Source organism: Tympanuchus pallidicinctus, unplaced genomic scaffold, assembly GCF_026119805.1.
Source record: "Tympanuchus pallidicinctus isolate F22 unplaced genomic scaffold, pur_lepc_1.0 scaffold2, whole genome shotgun sequence".
NCBI classification, from domain to species: domain Eukaryota; kingdom Metazoa; phylum Chordata; class Aves; order Galliformes; family Phasianidae; genus Tympanuchus; species Tympanuchus pallidicinctus.
In genome coordinates, this window is record NW_026294721.1 from 841,086 (window position 1) to 858,339 (window position 17,254).

General features: G+C 47.6%; 1 protein-coding gene across 6 annotated transcripts in view; it reads right to left on the bottom strand.

The window, feature by feature from the left end:
- EXOC6B (exocyst complex component 6B) overlaps positions 1-17,254 on the bottom strand; it is a 244,112-nt gene that overhangs the window by 154,512 nt on the left and 72,346 nt on the right. For 4 of the 6 annotated variants that reach the window (XM_052681846.1, XM_052681843.1, XM_052681844.1 and 1 more), the window contains one exon: positions 10,421-10,492. The exons of the other annotated variants lie outside the window; for them this stretch is intronic. In XM_052681846.1, the coding sequence (XP_052537806.1) occupies positions 10,421-10,492 (72 nt within the window). The remainder of the gene's footprint in view (positions 1-10,420; positions 10,493-17,254) is intronic. 6 annotated transcript variants of the gene reach the window in all.

Here is a 17,254-nt window from a genome sequence, read left to right on the forward strand (position 1 = left end):
GCTTTGTGCAGAGGAAAGTGAAGCACTGGAGCTCAACTAAGTCATGCCCAGTCATTTAAATTTAATTTCTTACTGGGAGAAGAGAGAAGAACACTTATCCTAGCTCCTGGGTATTGTTACAGACATATTTGTTCCCTTCAAACACAGCAGCTCTCAAATTCATCTCGGATCCACAGAGGTGGAATTTTTTTTTATGCAAACGGGGGGCAGCTGAGGAAGGAAAACAACAGGAGGAAAACTACAGGCAACCCCCCAAAAATCAGTTACCCCACTTCTCTTATCTCCTTCTCACCATGCACAGCCGTGATGGATGCGACCGCGCAGCCTAGAGTGGATGTAAGGAAAAGTGGAGTGGATCCCTGGTGTGAATGCAAGGAAAAATCACACCTTAAGAAAACCTCTGCTATTAATATCTGTGTACCCTCACATCCTTCAATGATCCACAGTGGAGAACCCAACTCCTCAGCCAACTGCTGTATAACCAGGTGGCAAAACCAAACATTCTGGAGAGCCAAACCCATACTCTTGATATTGATATTTGACATTCAATATGAACAGAGTGGAACAAGTCTACAGTTGTATTCCTGAGTCCCCCATTCTGGTTCCTGCTGAGCTGTGAACAAAACCTCTCAGCCCTGCATGAACGCCCAGTGACTCCTCTAGTCAAAAGGATGCATCTATTTGAAAGGATAGATAACAGCAGGACAAGGGGGAAATGGTTGGAAGTTGAAGGAGGGAAGATTTAGGTTGGATGTCAGGGGGAAGTTCTTGACAGAGAGAGTGGTGAGGTGCTGGAACAGCTGCCAGAGAGGCTGTGATGCCCCGTCCATCCCTGGAGGTGTTCAAGGCCAGGTTGTTTGTGGCCCTGGGCAGCCTGGGCTGCTACAAAATGTGGAGGTTGGTGGCCCTGCATGCAGCGAGGGGGACTGGGGCTTGATGATCCTTGAGGTCCCTCCCAACCCAAGCCATTCTATGATTCTATGATTACGTTGACTCGATGGTTCCACCAATCATCTACTGAAATGGTCCTGAAGTTCACTGTTCAGTATATATGACACAAACCCAAAGAACCCCAAACCGTCCTCTTTTCAACCTAGCACAAACTGGCAGAGACCACGTCAGAAGCAAAGAAGACTGCTGCAAATAATCAGAAAACCTTCAAGGATTTGGAGCGTCCTCATCCTACAAATAAATTCCAAGCTCCTTTTTTTCCCTTTCCAAGCAAAGTGGAAAAGAGAGATCCTCCCATCTCCCAAATGCTTAATGCTCTTGTTCTTAAAACGCTTTGGAAATACTTCAATAGAAATAGAAATATTAAATAGAATTTCTTTCTGGGCCTGGCATGTCACGTCGGGGCCAAAGCCATCACTGGATTGGAGGCTCAGGCCACAGAACATCTCGTTTCAATGATGGGCATCTGGGCCTGCAGAAGCACAGCACAGCACTCCTCCAGTTGCACACACCTCCTCCCTTCATCCTCAACCTACGTTATGAGCTATGTTACAGACTCTGTGCAGCTGCAGAACTGCAGTGCAAGCCAGCTGTCACTGCATGATGCACCATCACCATCCACCAAGACAAAGATGAGGTTTAATAAGAAGAAAAATAGAATCTTGCACCTGGGGAGGAATAACTGCATGCACAGGTTGGGGGATGAGCTGCTGCTGGATGGGAGCTCTGCAGGGAGGGAGCTGGGGCTCCTGGTGGACAACAGGTTGGCCATAAGCCAGCAGTGAGCCCCGGTGGCCAAGATGGCCAATGGGATCCTGGGGTGCATTGCAAAGAGCGTGGCCAGCAGGTGGAGGAAGGTGATCCTCCCCTTCTACATTTAAATACTGTGTCCAGTTCTGGACTCCCCAGTTCCAAAAAGACAGGGATCTCTGGAAGGGTTCCAGCAGAGAACCACAAAGGTGATGAAGGGCGTGGAGCATCTTCTGTATGAAAAAGGGCTGAGTGACCTGGGTCTGTTCAGCCTGGGGAAAAGAAGACTGAGAGGGGATCTGATTCATGTTGACAAATATCTGAAGGGAGGTGGGAGGCAAATGGATGAGGTCAGGCTCTTCTCTGCGGTGCACAGCAATAGGACAAGGAGCAACGGCCTAAGAATTAAACATGGGAAGCTCCTTGTCAACGTGCAGAAGAACTTCTTTATGGTCAGGGTGACAGAGCATTGGAACAGCTTGCCCAGAGAGGTGGTGCATCTCCTTCTATGGAGATACTCAAGATCCAGCTGGATGCCGACCTGTGCGACCTGTTGTAGGGAGCTGCTTTACAGGAGGGTTGGACTCCACGATCTTTTCAAGACTATTCTCACCCCTGTGATGCTGTGAAGAGCTGACAGCACAGCTTGCTTTTCAAAGCAGGCTGACACGTCTGACACCGACAAAGCAGCACATCCCGCATCGCCCTGCGAGACTCTGAAAAGCAAAAATGTGCTCCTCATTTCTTGCTCAGTAGAAGCACACTCCAAAGATTTGCTTTGACTTTGCGGAACTACTGCAATTAGTTATAAATGATTAAGTGAAAGACTCAGGCTCAGTCCAAGTCCCAGAGGAGGCAGACACTGACTTCACTCGCCGCTCCACTAATTGAGGTCCCGCTCAGCCCGGAGCCAACTCCGTGTGCAGCTAGTAAAACGTCTGATTCCTTTCCTTTTTCCAGCCATGCTTTAAAAACACGCAATAAAAGTTAGCATCATGCTGCAGAAATACGCCTCGAAAGCCTGGCTGATGCTTTCATCCTTAGGCTGAAACACGTACCTTGGGCAGCCCTTCACGTACCACTTATTTACACAACACAGAAACTTTCCACGTCCACCTTGTAAAGCAGGCCGGGTTCTCATCTTGTTTCTAGGGAGGAAAGAAAAGGAGCAACGCAAAGATGGTTCATTTAATCTTCACGAGAGTGAGGCAAGGCAAAGGAAATAATTCATGCCGTTCTGGAGGAGGCTTCAAATGCTTCCTCATGTTGCAGGGCTCAAAAACCAAGCGCTCATTCACAGGATCCAGGCTGGAAATGGTAGGTTTGATCTTCCCCAGTTCAGATTCAAGCCGTTCCTACTTGTCAGTGTTCCTTACCAGCAAAGTGAGGAATTCACCATTCAGGGTAAAGCGTTATAATCACAGAATCATTACGGCTGGAAAAGACCTCCAAGATCATCCAGTCCAACCATCAACCCATCCCCACCACTGCCAACTAAATCATGTCCCTACCAGCCACGTTTATTGAACACCTCCAGGGACAGTGACTCCACTGCCTCCATAATGAAATAAGGAAGAAAAAAAAATCATCCATGGCTTCCAAGGAGTCAGAACCTTTCCAGGCATTTTACCTACATTAAAAAAGACTGGAAAATGAGAACATTTCTTCAGCTGATGGGGGTGAAGGGGAGGAAGAAAAGATCTAGGCCTGCCTGCTCATATTCAGGATAATGCATCTTTCCTACAGCCAAAACTGACATTCAACGGCACAGGATTTTCCTTTACACCCTGTTATTACAATTACATGTGAGATAACAAAAGCTTCAAGCTGTGCTTTGGAGGCTTTACCCTTCCCAAGAACAGCGTGTTTGGTTGCAGGAACCCATTGTCTAGACCCCAGAGACAGACTGATGTCCGAAAGAGAAGTATAACAAAGAAACATTTACCTAAAGCATTTCAAAGGAAGCTCTTCCCAATGATTATTGTTGGAGTTGAAGGCAGTCTCCCAAACTTGCCAGGATTCCACGTATCAGAGCCATGTGCTGCAGGCAGGGATTCACAGCGTGCCTTGCAGAGGATGCCCTCAGTATGGACACGGCCAAAAAGTCCATGCAATTAACTCAGGAACTACCACAGGGACACCCACAGCTCCATCAGGTGCTCAGAGCCCCATCCAGCCTGACCTTGGTGTCTCCACGGAGCACCCATCACCTCTCTGGGCAACCTGTGCCAGTGCCTTACCACCCTTAGCATCAAAAACTTTGTCCTTGTATCCAGGCTGAACCTTCTCCCTTCCAGTTTGAAACCATTTCCCCTTGCAATATCACAACAGACCTTTTTTCAAAGAGTTTCTTTTTCCCCTTTCTTCTCCCCTTCTTTCTTACACCTCGTGCCTGCTGGGTAGAGTTGGCGACCCAAAACCAGTCCACGGCCACGGGAAGGCTGTCCATAAAGCCCCACAGAGTGCTGCAGGACGCAGCTGGCAATGCTCCTAACTAGGGAGGAAAGTTCTATTCCAGCTTGCTAAATTCAAAACAGAAGGAAAGTGAGAGTCCTTGTGCTTATGAGGTGCTACTGTGGGAAGTTATCAATAAACCCTCCCCAAGAGGAGACGCTGCAGCTCCGTTCAGTGCACACTGAGCCGAGCGGGGACGATGCCAGGGCCAAAGGAAGAAAGCTGTGCTGTTGTGAGAGATGTGGCAAACTAATGGAAATTCTAAGTGGTCTATGTGAACCCACACATCACGCATCAATGGATAGTGTGTAGGAAAGAGGAAAAAATAGAAGAAAAACAAGAAAAAAAATATTAGGAGTGGTATCTGAAGCGCAGGAAGACAAGGAGACCACAGAACAAGGTGTGTGTTGTCCAAGGAGAGGAAGGAGAAGCACCTCCAGCTGGAGGGAGCAAGGTGCTGAGCTGAGGAAATGAGGCAACGTCTGAGCACGATGAGGGAACTTTGTACTGAAAGCTGAAAAGAGTCCTGAAAGCCCTGAGCAGAGCTGTGTATGGGAGCAGCTCACCATGGGGACCCACAACACTCCAGCAGGCTCGTTCAGAGCACAGAGCTGAGCATCATGCAGTTGCCCCAGCTGGCAATCCCAGCACGAAGATGGCCGATATTGGAATACCTTCTTCTGGAGAAACAGTGCTGTGACTCTTTGGAAAAGCACCGATTTATGAGGGAAAGAAGGTCAACATGGTCTGAGCCTCTGTACAAGGAAATGCACAGGCAAATGGTATTTGCCTGAGTGTGGGTAAGTAGAGAAACAAGTTCTGTAGGGAACGTGGACTCTACAGGGCAGCATCCTCTGCTGAACCCGAGCCGTGCCTGGCTTCGGTAAACAAGTTGCATGGGTCTGGATTAGGAACAGATCCTGAAGCAGGAGGGACGCCGTGGGGGGGCCAGTATATCTGGTCCATGACCAAAGCCATTCCCATGCTCCAAGCCAACCTTTCATGCGATGACCGATGAAGCAACTCTCAATTTGCTGCCATAAACAAAGCCTACTTTCCCACAATTCTGAAGCCACCATATCTGGGACCAATCTGCTTCTCTGTAGCAACTCTTTTCATTCCTCTCTCCTCCAGGAAAGGTGACAACAGCCGTTCACAATGTCCAATCCTATTAACTGAAGAGTCCTAGGACCCACATCTTTCATGATCAGCTCTGCTGCTCTAGCACAAAGTCACAAAAACAACTGGCTGTAATGGTAACCCCAGACCCAGACAAGCTGTGATTCATGTACCAGCTCTGCAGGTCTTCTGGAAAAAGTTACCAAAGATAAAACAATCTTTGCATCTTCTGATTTAAAAAGGGACTTCTGGGCTATGTCTGCCTTAGAAGGGAGTGTAAATTTGCATTCATCCCTGAAGGCTTTCAGTACCAAAGGGTTCCTATTGGGCTTTAACAATGCTACTGCCCTTCCTCACGAAACAATGACAAGCTCTAGTTCTGTTGATGGATGCTTATCCTCTACAGAAGTCAACAACAAGAATGTGAAATGGATACAGAGCATCAGGATGGTCTTAGAAGACTGCTTAGTCTCCTCAGCAAGACATGATTAAGAACTCCGCAATGAGAAATGAAGATGTGGTGAAAGAGATCCCAATCTCATCAGAGGAGCCAACTCAGGTTCCTCCCAGGGCCTTTAAGCAAAACAGATCTCTGTTCTTCCGTAAGGTTTTCAGCAGAGATTCAATTCCTAATGTTGTCAGGCCTGCCCAGAGTAAAGGCTTCAGAGGAAAAACAAAAAAGGGAACATAGGCTGAAAAGGGAAAGAAGTTAAGGCAGAGCCTGGGAACTCACCAAACTTGTCCACAAGCTGCAGAACGCCATTCATCTTCTGAACGAGCCACCAAGAAAGGCATTTTGGTGGCTGAGGCACAGCAGCCAGCCTGTGGGAGGTCTGCTGGAAATCTGCAGTGCCCACGACTTACAGGGCCAGGAGGAAGATAACACTGCTCAGCAGGAGCTGCAAAGGAAAGCAATTGTCCTCCCAGCACAGAGCGCAAATGCAAAACCCCTTTCATGCATCTATTGCCAGAGGCAGCTTAGCCTGGCTAAAGCAATGGGTGCCAGTGATACTTCAGTAGTTTAGATCCTGTACTTCACCCAAGAGGTAAGAAGACTCCAGGAAGACCACAGGAATTCCTACAGACCTCCGGCCGCCAGCCAGGATGGGCAGTAGGAGGTATGGGAAGTTAAACACTGCTTAATGGGGAAGATCCCCAAAACTTTCCTACCACAAAGAGAGCTTGGTCCTCACCAGAAAGCTAAAACTGATCACAGTGGACCATCACCCACTTTGAGGGTAACAGATATCATTAATAATGACAGGCATTTATTCTTGAGCAGAGATCTATATGTGACACACTGCATCCAGCTGACGGCTCCGAGCAAAAGCTTTGTCATCCACATCTCTCAAGAAACATGAAAACACGTTGAAACCAAACAGAAATTTCACATCCTAATCTGCACACGTTGCGTCTGCTGAGAGCCACAGCTGAGTGCTCAGGAGTCCTGGGAGACCAGCAGAAACAGGCTGGAAGAAGAATGATGACAGACACAGGGGGGAACGATGAGCTACTGCTGATATCTGCCCAAAGTTCAGCCTTTCTGAGCACCAAACACAACCTGGTTATTCAGGATGGCCTGTTCCTAGGAGTAAGAAAAGTAAGGATCTGTTAGGGTATATTTATGTTATTGTCATCTGGAAGGGACCAACGTTACAGCAATGCAATAGGTTGGAAAAGCAACATACGGTAAGTTTCTTTATCCAAAGTAAGCAGACCTCCTTAGCTTGACCAAAACATCTTCCAACTGCAAACGCCCTACTGAAGGGCACTCTGGCTGCAGTTGAACACAGCAGCATCTGCCTCCAAAGGAAAGAGGAACAGTCAACTTCAGAGCTACCACAAAGGTTTTAGGGATCCTCGCTCTCATTAAGTCAAGCAGCAAAAGAACTTTTGTGTTCTGAGAGAAAAAAACTGCTAAGAGGTACGAGCAGCTCCGAGAGACCCCAAACGTTGGCCCTGCTGCAGCAGTAAACCCTGCAGACCAACACTCAGCCCCAAGGTCAGTGCAGGGCCGTGGATCAGGGCTGCTAACACCATCACAAGGTGAACCTCACTGCATGCTGCAGCACAGCCTTCAATCTTACCATCAGAAGTCACTACTCCACGCAGACCCACTGAGGTTGGACAAGACCTCTCAGACCCCCGTGTTCAACCCCAACCCATCCCACCATGCCCACTGAACACGTCCCTCAGTGCCACATCTCCATGGTTCTGGAACATCTCCTAGTGACCCATTCCAGGGCCTCACCACTCATTCTGATAACAAATGCTTCCCAATATCCAACCTAACCCCACTTGGTGGAATGTGAGGCCATTCTTTTTCGTCCTATCATAACTGGAAATAAATCTCGCACCGAGTAGCAAGGCACTGAAAAAGGACCAAAATGGCAATACCACAGCTGTTGCAAGGTTGACACTGGGCCTTGATGTCCAGCATCCAGGCATCTCAGAATCACCAAGGTTGGAAAAGACCTAAAAGATCATCCAGTCCAACCATTCACCTATCACTAATAGCTCTCACTAAACCACGTCCCTCAACACAAAATCCAAACACTCCTTGAACACCTCCAGGTGACTCCACCACCTCCCTGGGCAGCCCATTCCATTGCCTGACCACTCTTTCAGAAAAGTAGTATATCCTAACGTCCAGCCTAAATCTCCCCTGGCACAACTTGAAGCCATTCCCAAGCCATCTCGGTGCCTCACAGCTATTAACAGAGTTTTCGGCATCTCTGCAACGTACACAGCTCTCAATTTATACAAAACAAATGTACAAACACGCTTGATAGGGCTTTGAGGAGAGCTGGCGACGAAAAGCAGCCCCTGTGATAAGGATTCCTCCCTCGGCCCTCCAGAAGCATTCTAACATGGAAATCTCCAGTAGGTTCTAATTATGTCGTAATTAAGAGCTATATGCTCGTGCCTTTCTTCCCATTTACCAGATCGCTTCTTTAAATTGAGAGCTGAGCCGTGATTTTCAGACAAACCCGTTCTTAAAAAATAATTAAAAATAGAAACAGCGCCGCAGCAAAGATTTGGAAAATTTTCGGAGTCAATTGTTTATTGAGACTCCAACTGATTTTAATGAAAAAGATGGTTACCATTTGAAAAAAAAACAAAACAACAGCAACAAAAAAACCCCCAGCACTTTTATGTTTTGCATAAGGAAAGTCCCTACAATGCAACCTCCAGGGCACTTCTCAACAAAAAATCTCCAATGGTCGCGGGGCTCTCTGGCCAAAAGCCCTTCTCGAAACCCAAAAGATGTGGGTTGCAAACTATTTCAAGCATCCACAACAAGTGAAACTGGATGTAGAAAAATATGTTCTCAACATTTACTTCTGTTTACGATGAAACTGGAAACAGATGACCCCTCACAACACATTGTGTGAACGGGTAATTAACCAGCTGCAGCTGGAGCCCGGCTGCTGATCATTTACATTTGCGGCGCTGATCGTTCCAATCCAACTCAAGAAGGTCATTGGAGGGGTAACGTGGGACATCCCTCCCATCAGAGCTTCTCAGCACGTCCCATACTGAGGGCTTCATCCAAACCAAGAGTTATCCACCATGAAGGTTCTGGAAAGCCACTCGGTACGGGATGTCTCCTCCAGGCTGTGCTGCTGGAAGAGACTCTTGGGAGCCCCACTTGCCCTCCTGCCATGCGTTATTCTTGGACTTGGTCCTCTGTACCACTCTTCCCATCATGACAGATTCTACCCAGCACAGCATCATACCATCATAGAATGGCCAGGGTTGGAAGGGACCTCAAAGATCACGAAGCTCCAACCCCCTGCCACATGCAGGGCCACCAACCTCCACATTTCATAGCAGCCCAGGCTGCCCAGGGCCCCATCCAACCTGGCCTTGAACACCTCCAGGGACGAACAGAGCATCCACAATCTCTCTGTGTTTCATATTCATATGCAACCAAAAAGACATCAAAATTAGGAATAAAATACATGAGCCCCACCAACTGAACACACGTACACATGTGTACACATAGACACACGTACACTTTTTAAAAGGACTGGTTTCACCAGTCTGAAAGTAATTATGAGCCGAATCAGTTGGGAAAAAAGATTGTAATCAGAACAACATGAAGACTAATTGAAAATTGTTCAAGAACATTTTAAGTGGATGCTCAAAAAGCCACAGTGGAAAAAGACAGCCGTGCAAGTTAAAAGGCAACCTGGTCGGACGGAAGTCAGGGAAGCTATAAACATAGGAAGATGACAAATGGAACAAGCAGAAAAAACTGAGGCCAACAGACAAGAATCTGGTGTTAGGATGCACAGTTAAGTGATAAGGGAAGCAAGAGACAATGAAGAAATCAACGGTCAGTTGGAATTCAGCGTCATAGAATGGCTTAGGTTGGAAGGGACCTAAAGATCACTGTGCTCCAACCCCCCTGCCACGGGCAGGGATGCCAGCCACTAGATCAGGCTGCCCCATCCAGCCTGGCCTTGAATGGGAATGGAGCCTCCAAAATTTCTTTGGGCAACTTGTTCCAGTGCCAGTGTACAAACTACCCGTTGGCTAGGACGTGGTTAAGTGCACCTCCCAACCCCAAGCCCATCTACATGTTGTATTATCTGCAGTTTCTTTTTTCAAGTATATGAAGAGTAAAATATTTCAGGGAATTGCTCCTCAAGCACAAGAAAGAGGTAGGTTTGGTATTTTTCTCCCTTGTAAAATGCACAACTGGAAGAAAATTTTCTCACTGGTATCTCAGTTGTGCAGTGTTAAGCAATCACAACCAAGGGCATGCAGAACAACTGAACCATTTCTATCTCAGCTGAGAGCAAAATTCAGAGTATAAGCTGGAAGTGCTGCCATAACTTCTCCTAATAGACCAAGTTTGGTTGTAATGCCTGAATCCAAGAAGGCCAATGAAGAATTGGTCGGACCATACTACAGAAGATGATCAGGTTGGAAAGTCTGGAGTTTTTCCATGGGGGAAACTTGATTGATTTCTTCTATTGCAGCACTGGTTAGCAGGCTGTAAGTGCTGAGCCTATGGATTCCTATTTGTAGGTTAGTGCCACAGAATCCAAGTCAGTATTTCAAAGAGAGCCCGAGGAAGGCAAGAAATTAGGTTGCATGTTATTATCAAAGGACAGACATATCAAGTACAAAGTACCTTAATATTTGGAGAGAGCAGAAGACTGAAGAATATCCTGGCAATTATTTTCCACTGATTGTATCTGCAATCCTTAGGAAATGAAGGGAACAAACATTAAAAGAGAGGAAACAACAACAAAGCACAAAAGACGGAGCGAGCAGACAGGAAACCAAAAGCCCTGAAGAGTAGAAGAGGCACCGAAACAATCCAGGGGCACCAAATCAAAGCATTCACACAACTCAAGGCTACGGACTTGAGTGGGAAACAGCATCCCCAGGTGACAAACTGCCAAGGATTAAACAGGAGGACACACTCAGGAAAGATCTAAGAGCTGGGAGAGTACAGAAAGGTGAAATATCCCAAAAGAACAGCAAGAGCTGAGGAATGTGTAGCCTTGTGCTCTGCAAAGTCACCACGAGGAGAGCACAGCACGACCCGACAGGAAGGGACAGAATGGGGATGCGGGGATCCCTGAGCACATCCCTACAGATTACAGAGGTGAACAAGACACCAAAAATAGAGAAGGAACAAGGAAGGGGTTTCTCCTTAAGAGCTGCGTTTAGAACATTCAATTAGCACTGCAGAAATTGCCACGTTCTGAGAGCTCATGGGAGTTAACAGCATTACACCTTAGCTTGTTTCTCTACCTTGAAGCAAACGTATCTGGAGAGGGCCAGCACCCACTGGGCACTGCCTGGGTTTATTTTGTTGACCTTTCAGATTTCCTGAACGCTTAAATATAAAATGCAACCTGTAGGAAAAGTTTCTTTCAAACGAGAATTGAAACCGACGTCCTTAAAGCTCAATCTTCGTTGCGGACTCAACCAGCAGCCAAGACCTAGAGGCTGGTTCAGGGAGTAAAACAAATTGTATGTATGTAGTAATGAGGAGAAGGGCACAGAGATCAGCTCTTTACCTTTCTTACACCACTGGATACCAAACAATGATAACATCTCGGAAGGAAGAACTGTATGTCCCAGGGAAAGAAACACTTTCCCAGTAACCCAAACTGCTCCCCTCTGCCCCAAGGTCAGTTCTCCTCCATGAGTCAGAACCTGATTCATTTTCCCGTAACACAGCGAGTTCAACAACCCAAGAATTTCCAAGTTTCATCAAAATCCATAAACACATTTTATTCTATCCAGCAGAACATTGAACTTGGCGGGATCGAGTACCACAGCGGTGGCCTCAAGTCAAGAAAAATCCTCTTTTGAAGAGTCAAAACATCTCCCAGGAGTTAAGCTAGGTAGGTCTGGAAACTGGGCATCTCTTCTAAATACAAATATTCTCCTTTGTCATAAACAAAATAGCCATTAAAAGCTTCTAATTACTACGTGCTTGCGTTAACAGCATGTTAAAACCAGGTCAGCCCATTAGATGAGTGAAGTTATCTGGATGGGACAAAATGGTACGGCCAGGCAAGGATTCATAACCTGCCCCGGCCACACAACGAGCATTATCGCACTGAAATCAGAACACCAAAGTCCTTGGCTCCCCGAGCTGTGCTCAACTTATTTTCCCTTTAAACTCTTCCTTTTTTTTGTTTTGTTTTTTTTTTTTAATTTGGTCTTTGCCACAAAAAGGAAAACACGAGGCATGAATCTGTTATTCCTACAGAGATCCCAGCAATCCCATAGTCCGGCACCTTGAAAAACACAGACGAGGAGTCGTCTGCTAATTAGTGCCTACTTCAAGGTCAGCAGCTGTGGTTGAACTGGAGCTGAGAACTTTCAGAAGTCATTGTGATGTTCCAGGTTTCCCCGGGATGATGCAACGTCCACCACAAAGCCTGGTGCTCCAGCAGCTCACTACCTTACAAAGCCCAGTCAGAGGGCTGGAGCACCTCTCTACAAAGGCAGGCTGAGGGAGCTGGGCTTCTTCAGCCTGGGGAAGAGAAGGCTGCGGGGTGACCTCATTGCAGCCTGCAGTGCCTAAAGGGAGCCTACAGACAGGAGGGGAGTCAACTCTTGGAAAGCATAGATAACAGCAGGACGAGGGGAAATGGTTTGAAGTTGAGGGAGGGAAGATTGAGGTTGGATGTGAGGGGGAAGTTCTTGACAGAGAGAGTGGTGAGGTGCTGGAACAGCTGCCCAGAGAGGCTGTGGATGCCCCGTCCATCCCTGGAGGTGTTCAAGGCCAGGTTGGATGGGGCCCTGGGCAGCCTGGGCTGCTATGAAATGTGGAGGTTGGTGGCCCTGCATGTGGTGGGGGGTTGGAGCTTCAAGATCTTTGAGGTCCCTTCCAACACAAGCCATTCTGTTGTTCTGTGATAGCTCAACTTCCATGCATTTGCCCAGCTCTGATCTTCTCCTCTGCACCTCATCAAGCCTTTGGTTGCCTGGACTAAATCAGTAGCTCCTATCCATCTTTTCTAACAGAGAAGTTGCAATCCTCTCCTCTGACAAATTAAACATATTAAGTTCCCTGAGCATCTTACTGTAAATCCTGTTTCCTAAGAAGGTTCAAGCTGTGCCATCTTTGTGCAACAAAACCAGGAGCAATATCAGGCCAAATGCTCTATGAGCTCCCTCAAGCCATGTCTCCACCCCAGCCCCATTCTCTGAAGCAGACCATAATTTGTAATCATGGCAATGCAGGACGATGTCTCAGTCAAAGGGGTTTGGTGTTGCCATGGGAGTGGTGCAGCTGTTTTATTTTTCAGGGCTGTCCTAAAGAGGGTTGAATCTTGCACTGAGACCTCAGTGCACCTCAAGAACTCTTCCTCGCAATAAATGAGACAGAAATCCTCCTAAATGTTGTGAAAGAACAGCAAGACGAGATGACAACACGCAAATAGGCTATAAAACAGTCTGGTGACCACAGCTAAAAATAAAGTCATACAAGATGAGAAGCACCTACCAGATAAGATGTGCAGCTGCAGATAACAAGGAAAGGAAGCCAACAAATATAAGAACTTTGCCCTTTGAAAGAACTCATGTTCACCTAAAACAGACCCCATAAACAGATCTTTGTTTCTTTCTGTTTCTGGGTTTTTAACTCTTCTGGCTCTTCCAGGGCACTGGAAGCACCAAGCACCAGCAGCACACTCCAATACCTCATTCAGTGCCTTGAAGAACTCTGCCAAGCTCACTGCTTGCTGGTGGGGCTCACGGTTCCCCAGGACCCCAACCCATCACCTCCTCATTGCCCCACATAGAATTCCACACTGACCATCACACCGCCACGGACGGAGCAAGGTGAGGCCGAAGGCATCTTCATCACACCTGGAAAACAGCACAGGGGGAAGCAGAGCAGGAGGAGGGGGAGAGACAGACTGAGCCACGTGCAGCTCCAGCGCTCCCTCTGACACACAGTGCCCAGATCCACACGGGAAAACACTTAATCTGCAATTTCCCCCTTTCAGACACGGTGAGGAATGAGGTCTCCTTGTGAGATTAGCAGCGCAAGCAGCCAAGACCGGCGAGCAATTTTGCTCAAGGCCACATAATAGTTTCCTGGTAATTATCCTCATTCCCCGCTCACTGGGCTACACTGACATCAGTAGCTTCAGCCTCACAGCCAATAAATATAACCTTTAGTAACAGCACTAGAAAGCAAATATGAAGCACGGGGCTCTCTGGAGTGAGCTTACCTCTCTGCAAGGGGTTCTTTCATCTCTGCAACAAACCCCTTGAGTACAAAACCTGACCCTGGAAACCTGCACCATGCAGCCCAAGGGTTGAAAACTGACTGATTGTGCAGAAATGAAGTGAGACACCACAAAAATGAGGCCCACCCTAACATGGAGGCCATCGGAGCTCCTTCAGGTCTTCGGGATGTCGAAGTCAATTGCAAAAACCGAAAACAAACGTGTTTTCATTTTAGCTCCATTTCCAAGATGTTGGAAAGCCAATGAAAAGAGGCATCTTCACGTGCCTCCAATGATCAGTGAATGGTCAACCAACACCTTTGGGTGCCCCATTCCTGGAGGTGCTCAAGGTCAGGTTGGATGAGACCCTGGGCAGCCTGAGCTGGTGGAGGGCAACCAGAGCAGGGGTTGGGGCTGGGGGGGCTGTAAAGTCCCTTCCAACCCAACCACTCTGATTCTATGACTGCACATCACAGAAATAATTCACTGAGGCATTAATTCACATGCAACTTAGGCAAGGATCCCAGCGTTCGTGCACAAGTCGCATCACAGAATGTTTAAGGTTGGAAAAGACCTCTGGGATCCCAAAGCCCAACTCATCCCCACTGACCACATCCCTCAGTGCCTCATCTCCACAGTTCTTGAACTCCTGCAGAGATGGTGACTCCACCACTCCCCGCGCAGCCTGTGCCAATGCATTATCACTGTTCACAAGAAGAAATTTTCCAGACTCTGCACCTTTTAGGACTTCCACACAGATTATGGTCTCCAGATGCTAGAGCAGGTCCCGTTTTGCTGTCATCCAACCATTCTAAAGAACACAAATGGGAAGAAAACTATTTGATAACAGCCAAGAAAGGACCTGACATCGTGACCAGCTGCTTACAGCCACAAGAAATTCCATAAGTGGCCGTGATGGGTTATTCCAAATCCTCACCCACCTCAGAATGGGGGGCCCATCCGAAACTGGGGGGTTATTCTAACAAATGGAAAAAATACTTTGGATTATGGAAGGCTATCTCTTTAATACCTCAATTTCTACATTAAAATCTGACTTCATGGGAAGAGGAAAGGAGGAGAAAGACAAAACAAAACAAAGTCAAAAAACAAAACCATCCTTCACTCTCATGTCACAAGTTAAGCTGAAAATTGGGTATTTTCCATTGCTTTTATGTTTGTCCCACATGGGACAAATAGCAGTGGGTCACCACCACCAGGCAGCTGCCTCAGAGCTCCCAGGTGGGTGGCAGAGGGTTTCTGCAGGTCCTCCATAACCATTAGCAGTACACTTAAAATAGACCAGACACCAATATGGACACGAGGATTCACCCATGCTACTCACTGGCCTACCTACGGCAGTGATCTGCTGCAGGTGAAGACGTGCATCCATTCCTGCTCAGTTCCTCTTGTTGGAGCTCAGAATCAAGGTCCCACACGACCACCAGCACTGACCCATGGATCCCTGCTGTCTGGATTCTCCTGGCTGTTCTGAGAGAACAGTTTGGTTCTCTCCCCACCTCTCCACCACAGAGACTTCACATTCAGCATTCACCAATCACCACAGTTAACTCTGGCTCTGCGCTGCGCCAATATTCATCACCTTTGAGCTAACTCTGGTGCTGGATGAGTTTCCCTTGGATTTTCCATTTACAACAACCTCCATGGATTTGCTCCAACAACATCTGCCATCGCAGATGCAACATCACAGCATTAGGTCCACACAAGCCATCCCTCACCAAGAGTCAACACGCCAACCCAGAAAAAGGCTTAATGTGTGAGCTGCAATGTACACACAGAACAAGGGATGTTGGCAGGACAAGCCCTCATTCCCCATTTGCAGCTCATTACTTCTGGTTTTGGCCAACACAGAGCGTCAGGAGCTCTACCTGGCCAAAAAAGTTCTGAGCACCTACAGGGATGGAGCATCCATGGCCGTGGATGGGGCCCCGAGCAGTTTGAGCTGGTGAGGGGCAACCAGCCCACAGCAACGTGTGGGGATGGATGGGCTTCGAGATCCCTTTCAACCCAACCACTCCATGATTTTACAAAGCCATCAGCTTGAGCATGGCATGAGGTGGCCAAAAGAAGCAGCAATTAGTCGAGGACAGCAGCAAGCTCACCAACACAGCATGTTTTACCAAATCATCTCCATTAGATTCTGGAAAGCCTCCTCCCCAGTTTAGCTTTCTGTCTGTTGCCAGACTGACCCCGTAGCACATACACTTTTATCTGCACCCTGGTATTTGGCAACAGTAAGAAATATTTCCTCTCAGGAACAAAAAAAACCCCTCTTCTATTCAAACTGAAACATCCACTGGACACCCCTGTGGGCCTAATTCCCAGAACACTGAAATCCAGACCTCCAAATGGGAAAAACATACTGACTGTCAGCCAGCAACTCCAGGTGTGGCAAGCCAAGACCTCAGGAACAGTCTGCATCACCATCTGTCTGCCACACAGCAACCGGGAAAACATTATTGTTCCAAACTTGACTGGCTTCAGTGCTAAGATAATTGCTTTGGTATTAATTAAATGTGCCTCTGCAGCAGCGCAGGAAGCTCACGTGAATAATGCACTGATTGCATCTCTGGAACCGGTGGGCACAGCACAACAGTCAGCAAAGCTTGCTGGCATGGAAATAATTCTCAGATGAGGACACGAGGGAATCTTGCAACAAACAGCTGCAAAGAACCACTGGGGGAAAATTCACCCAACGCTGTGCCCAGGGCAACCCAGCAGGACTGCTCCCATTTGTGGCAGTCAGAGCCTCTCTTTCTAGAGGGCACACTCAGCACAGGGTGCTTTTCCACCTCCTGCTTTGGCTTCTCTCCTTGCAGGGTGCCCCAATCCTGGCTGCATCTCCACCTTCACACATCCTAGTCCAGAACCAGAAAGAAAACCATTGTTTCATCAGCATCCCAACAAGCACAGGACCATGACTTATTTCACCCCCTCTAATTTCTGCGTTTCCATTTCCACACCGTCCACTGTGGCAAATCAAGGCATGTGTCAATGTCTTCCATTTGGAGAGCTCAAAATTCCTTCCACGTCCCAACAGCCGCATCTCGCCCTCTTCCTCCTCTTGCTCAACAGTTTGGAAGAAACGACGCTGAGGAAAGGACAGAAAGAGTCCAGAGGGTCTCAGGAGGAGAAGGAAGGGATTGTCTCAACGCAGATTACACTGCTATGTTGTTAATTACACCGAGCCAGTCTTCTACGGAGATTACAGGCTGCCACACTGCTGCTGGAACCTCTGAAGCCTC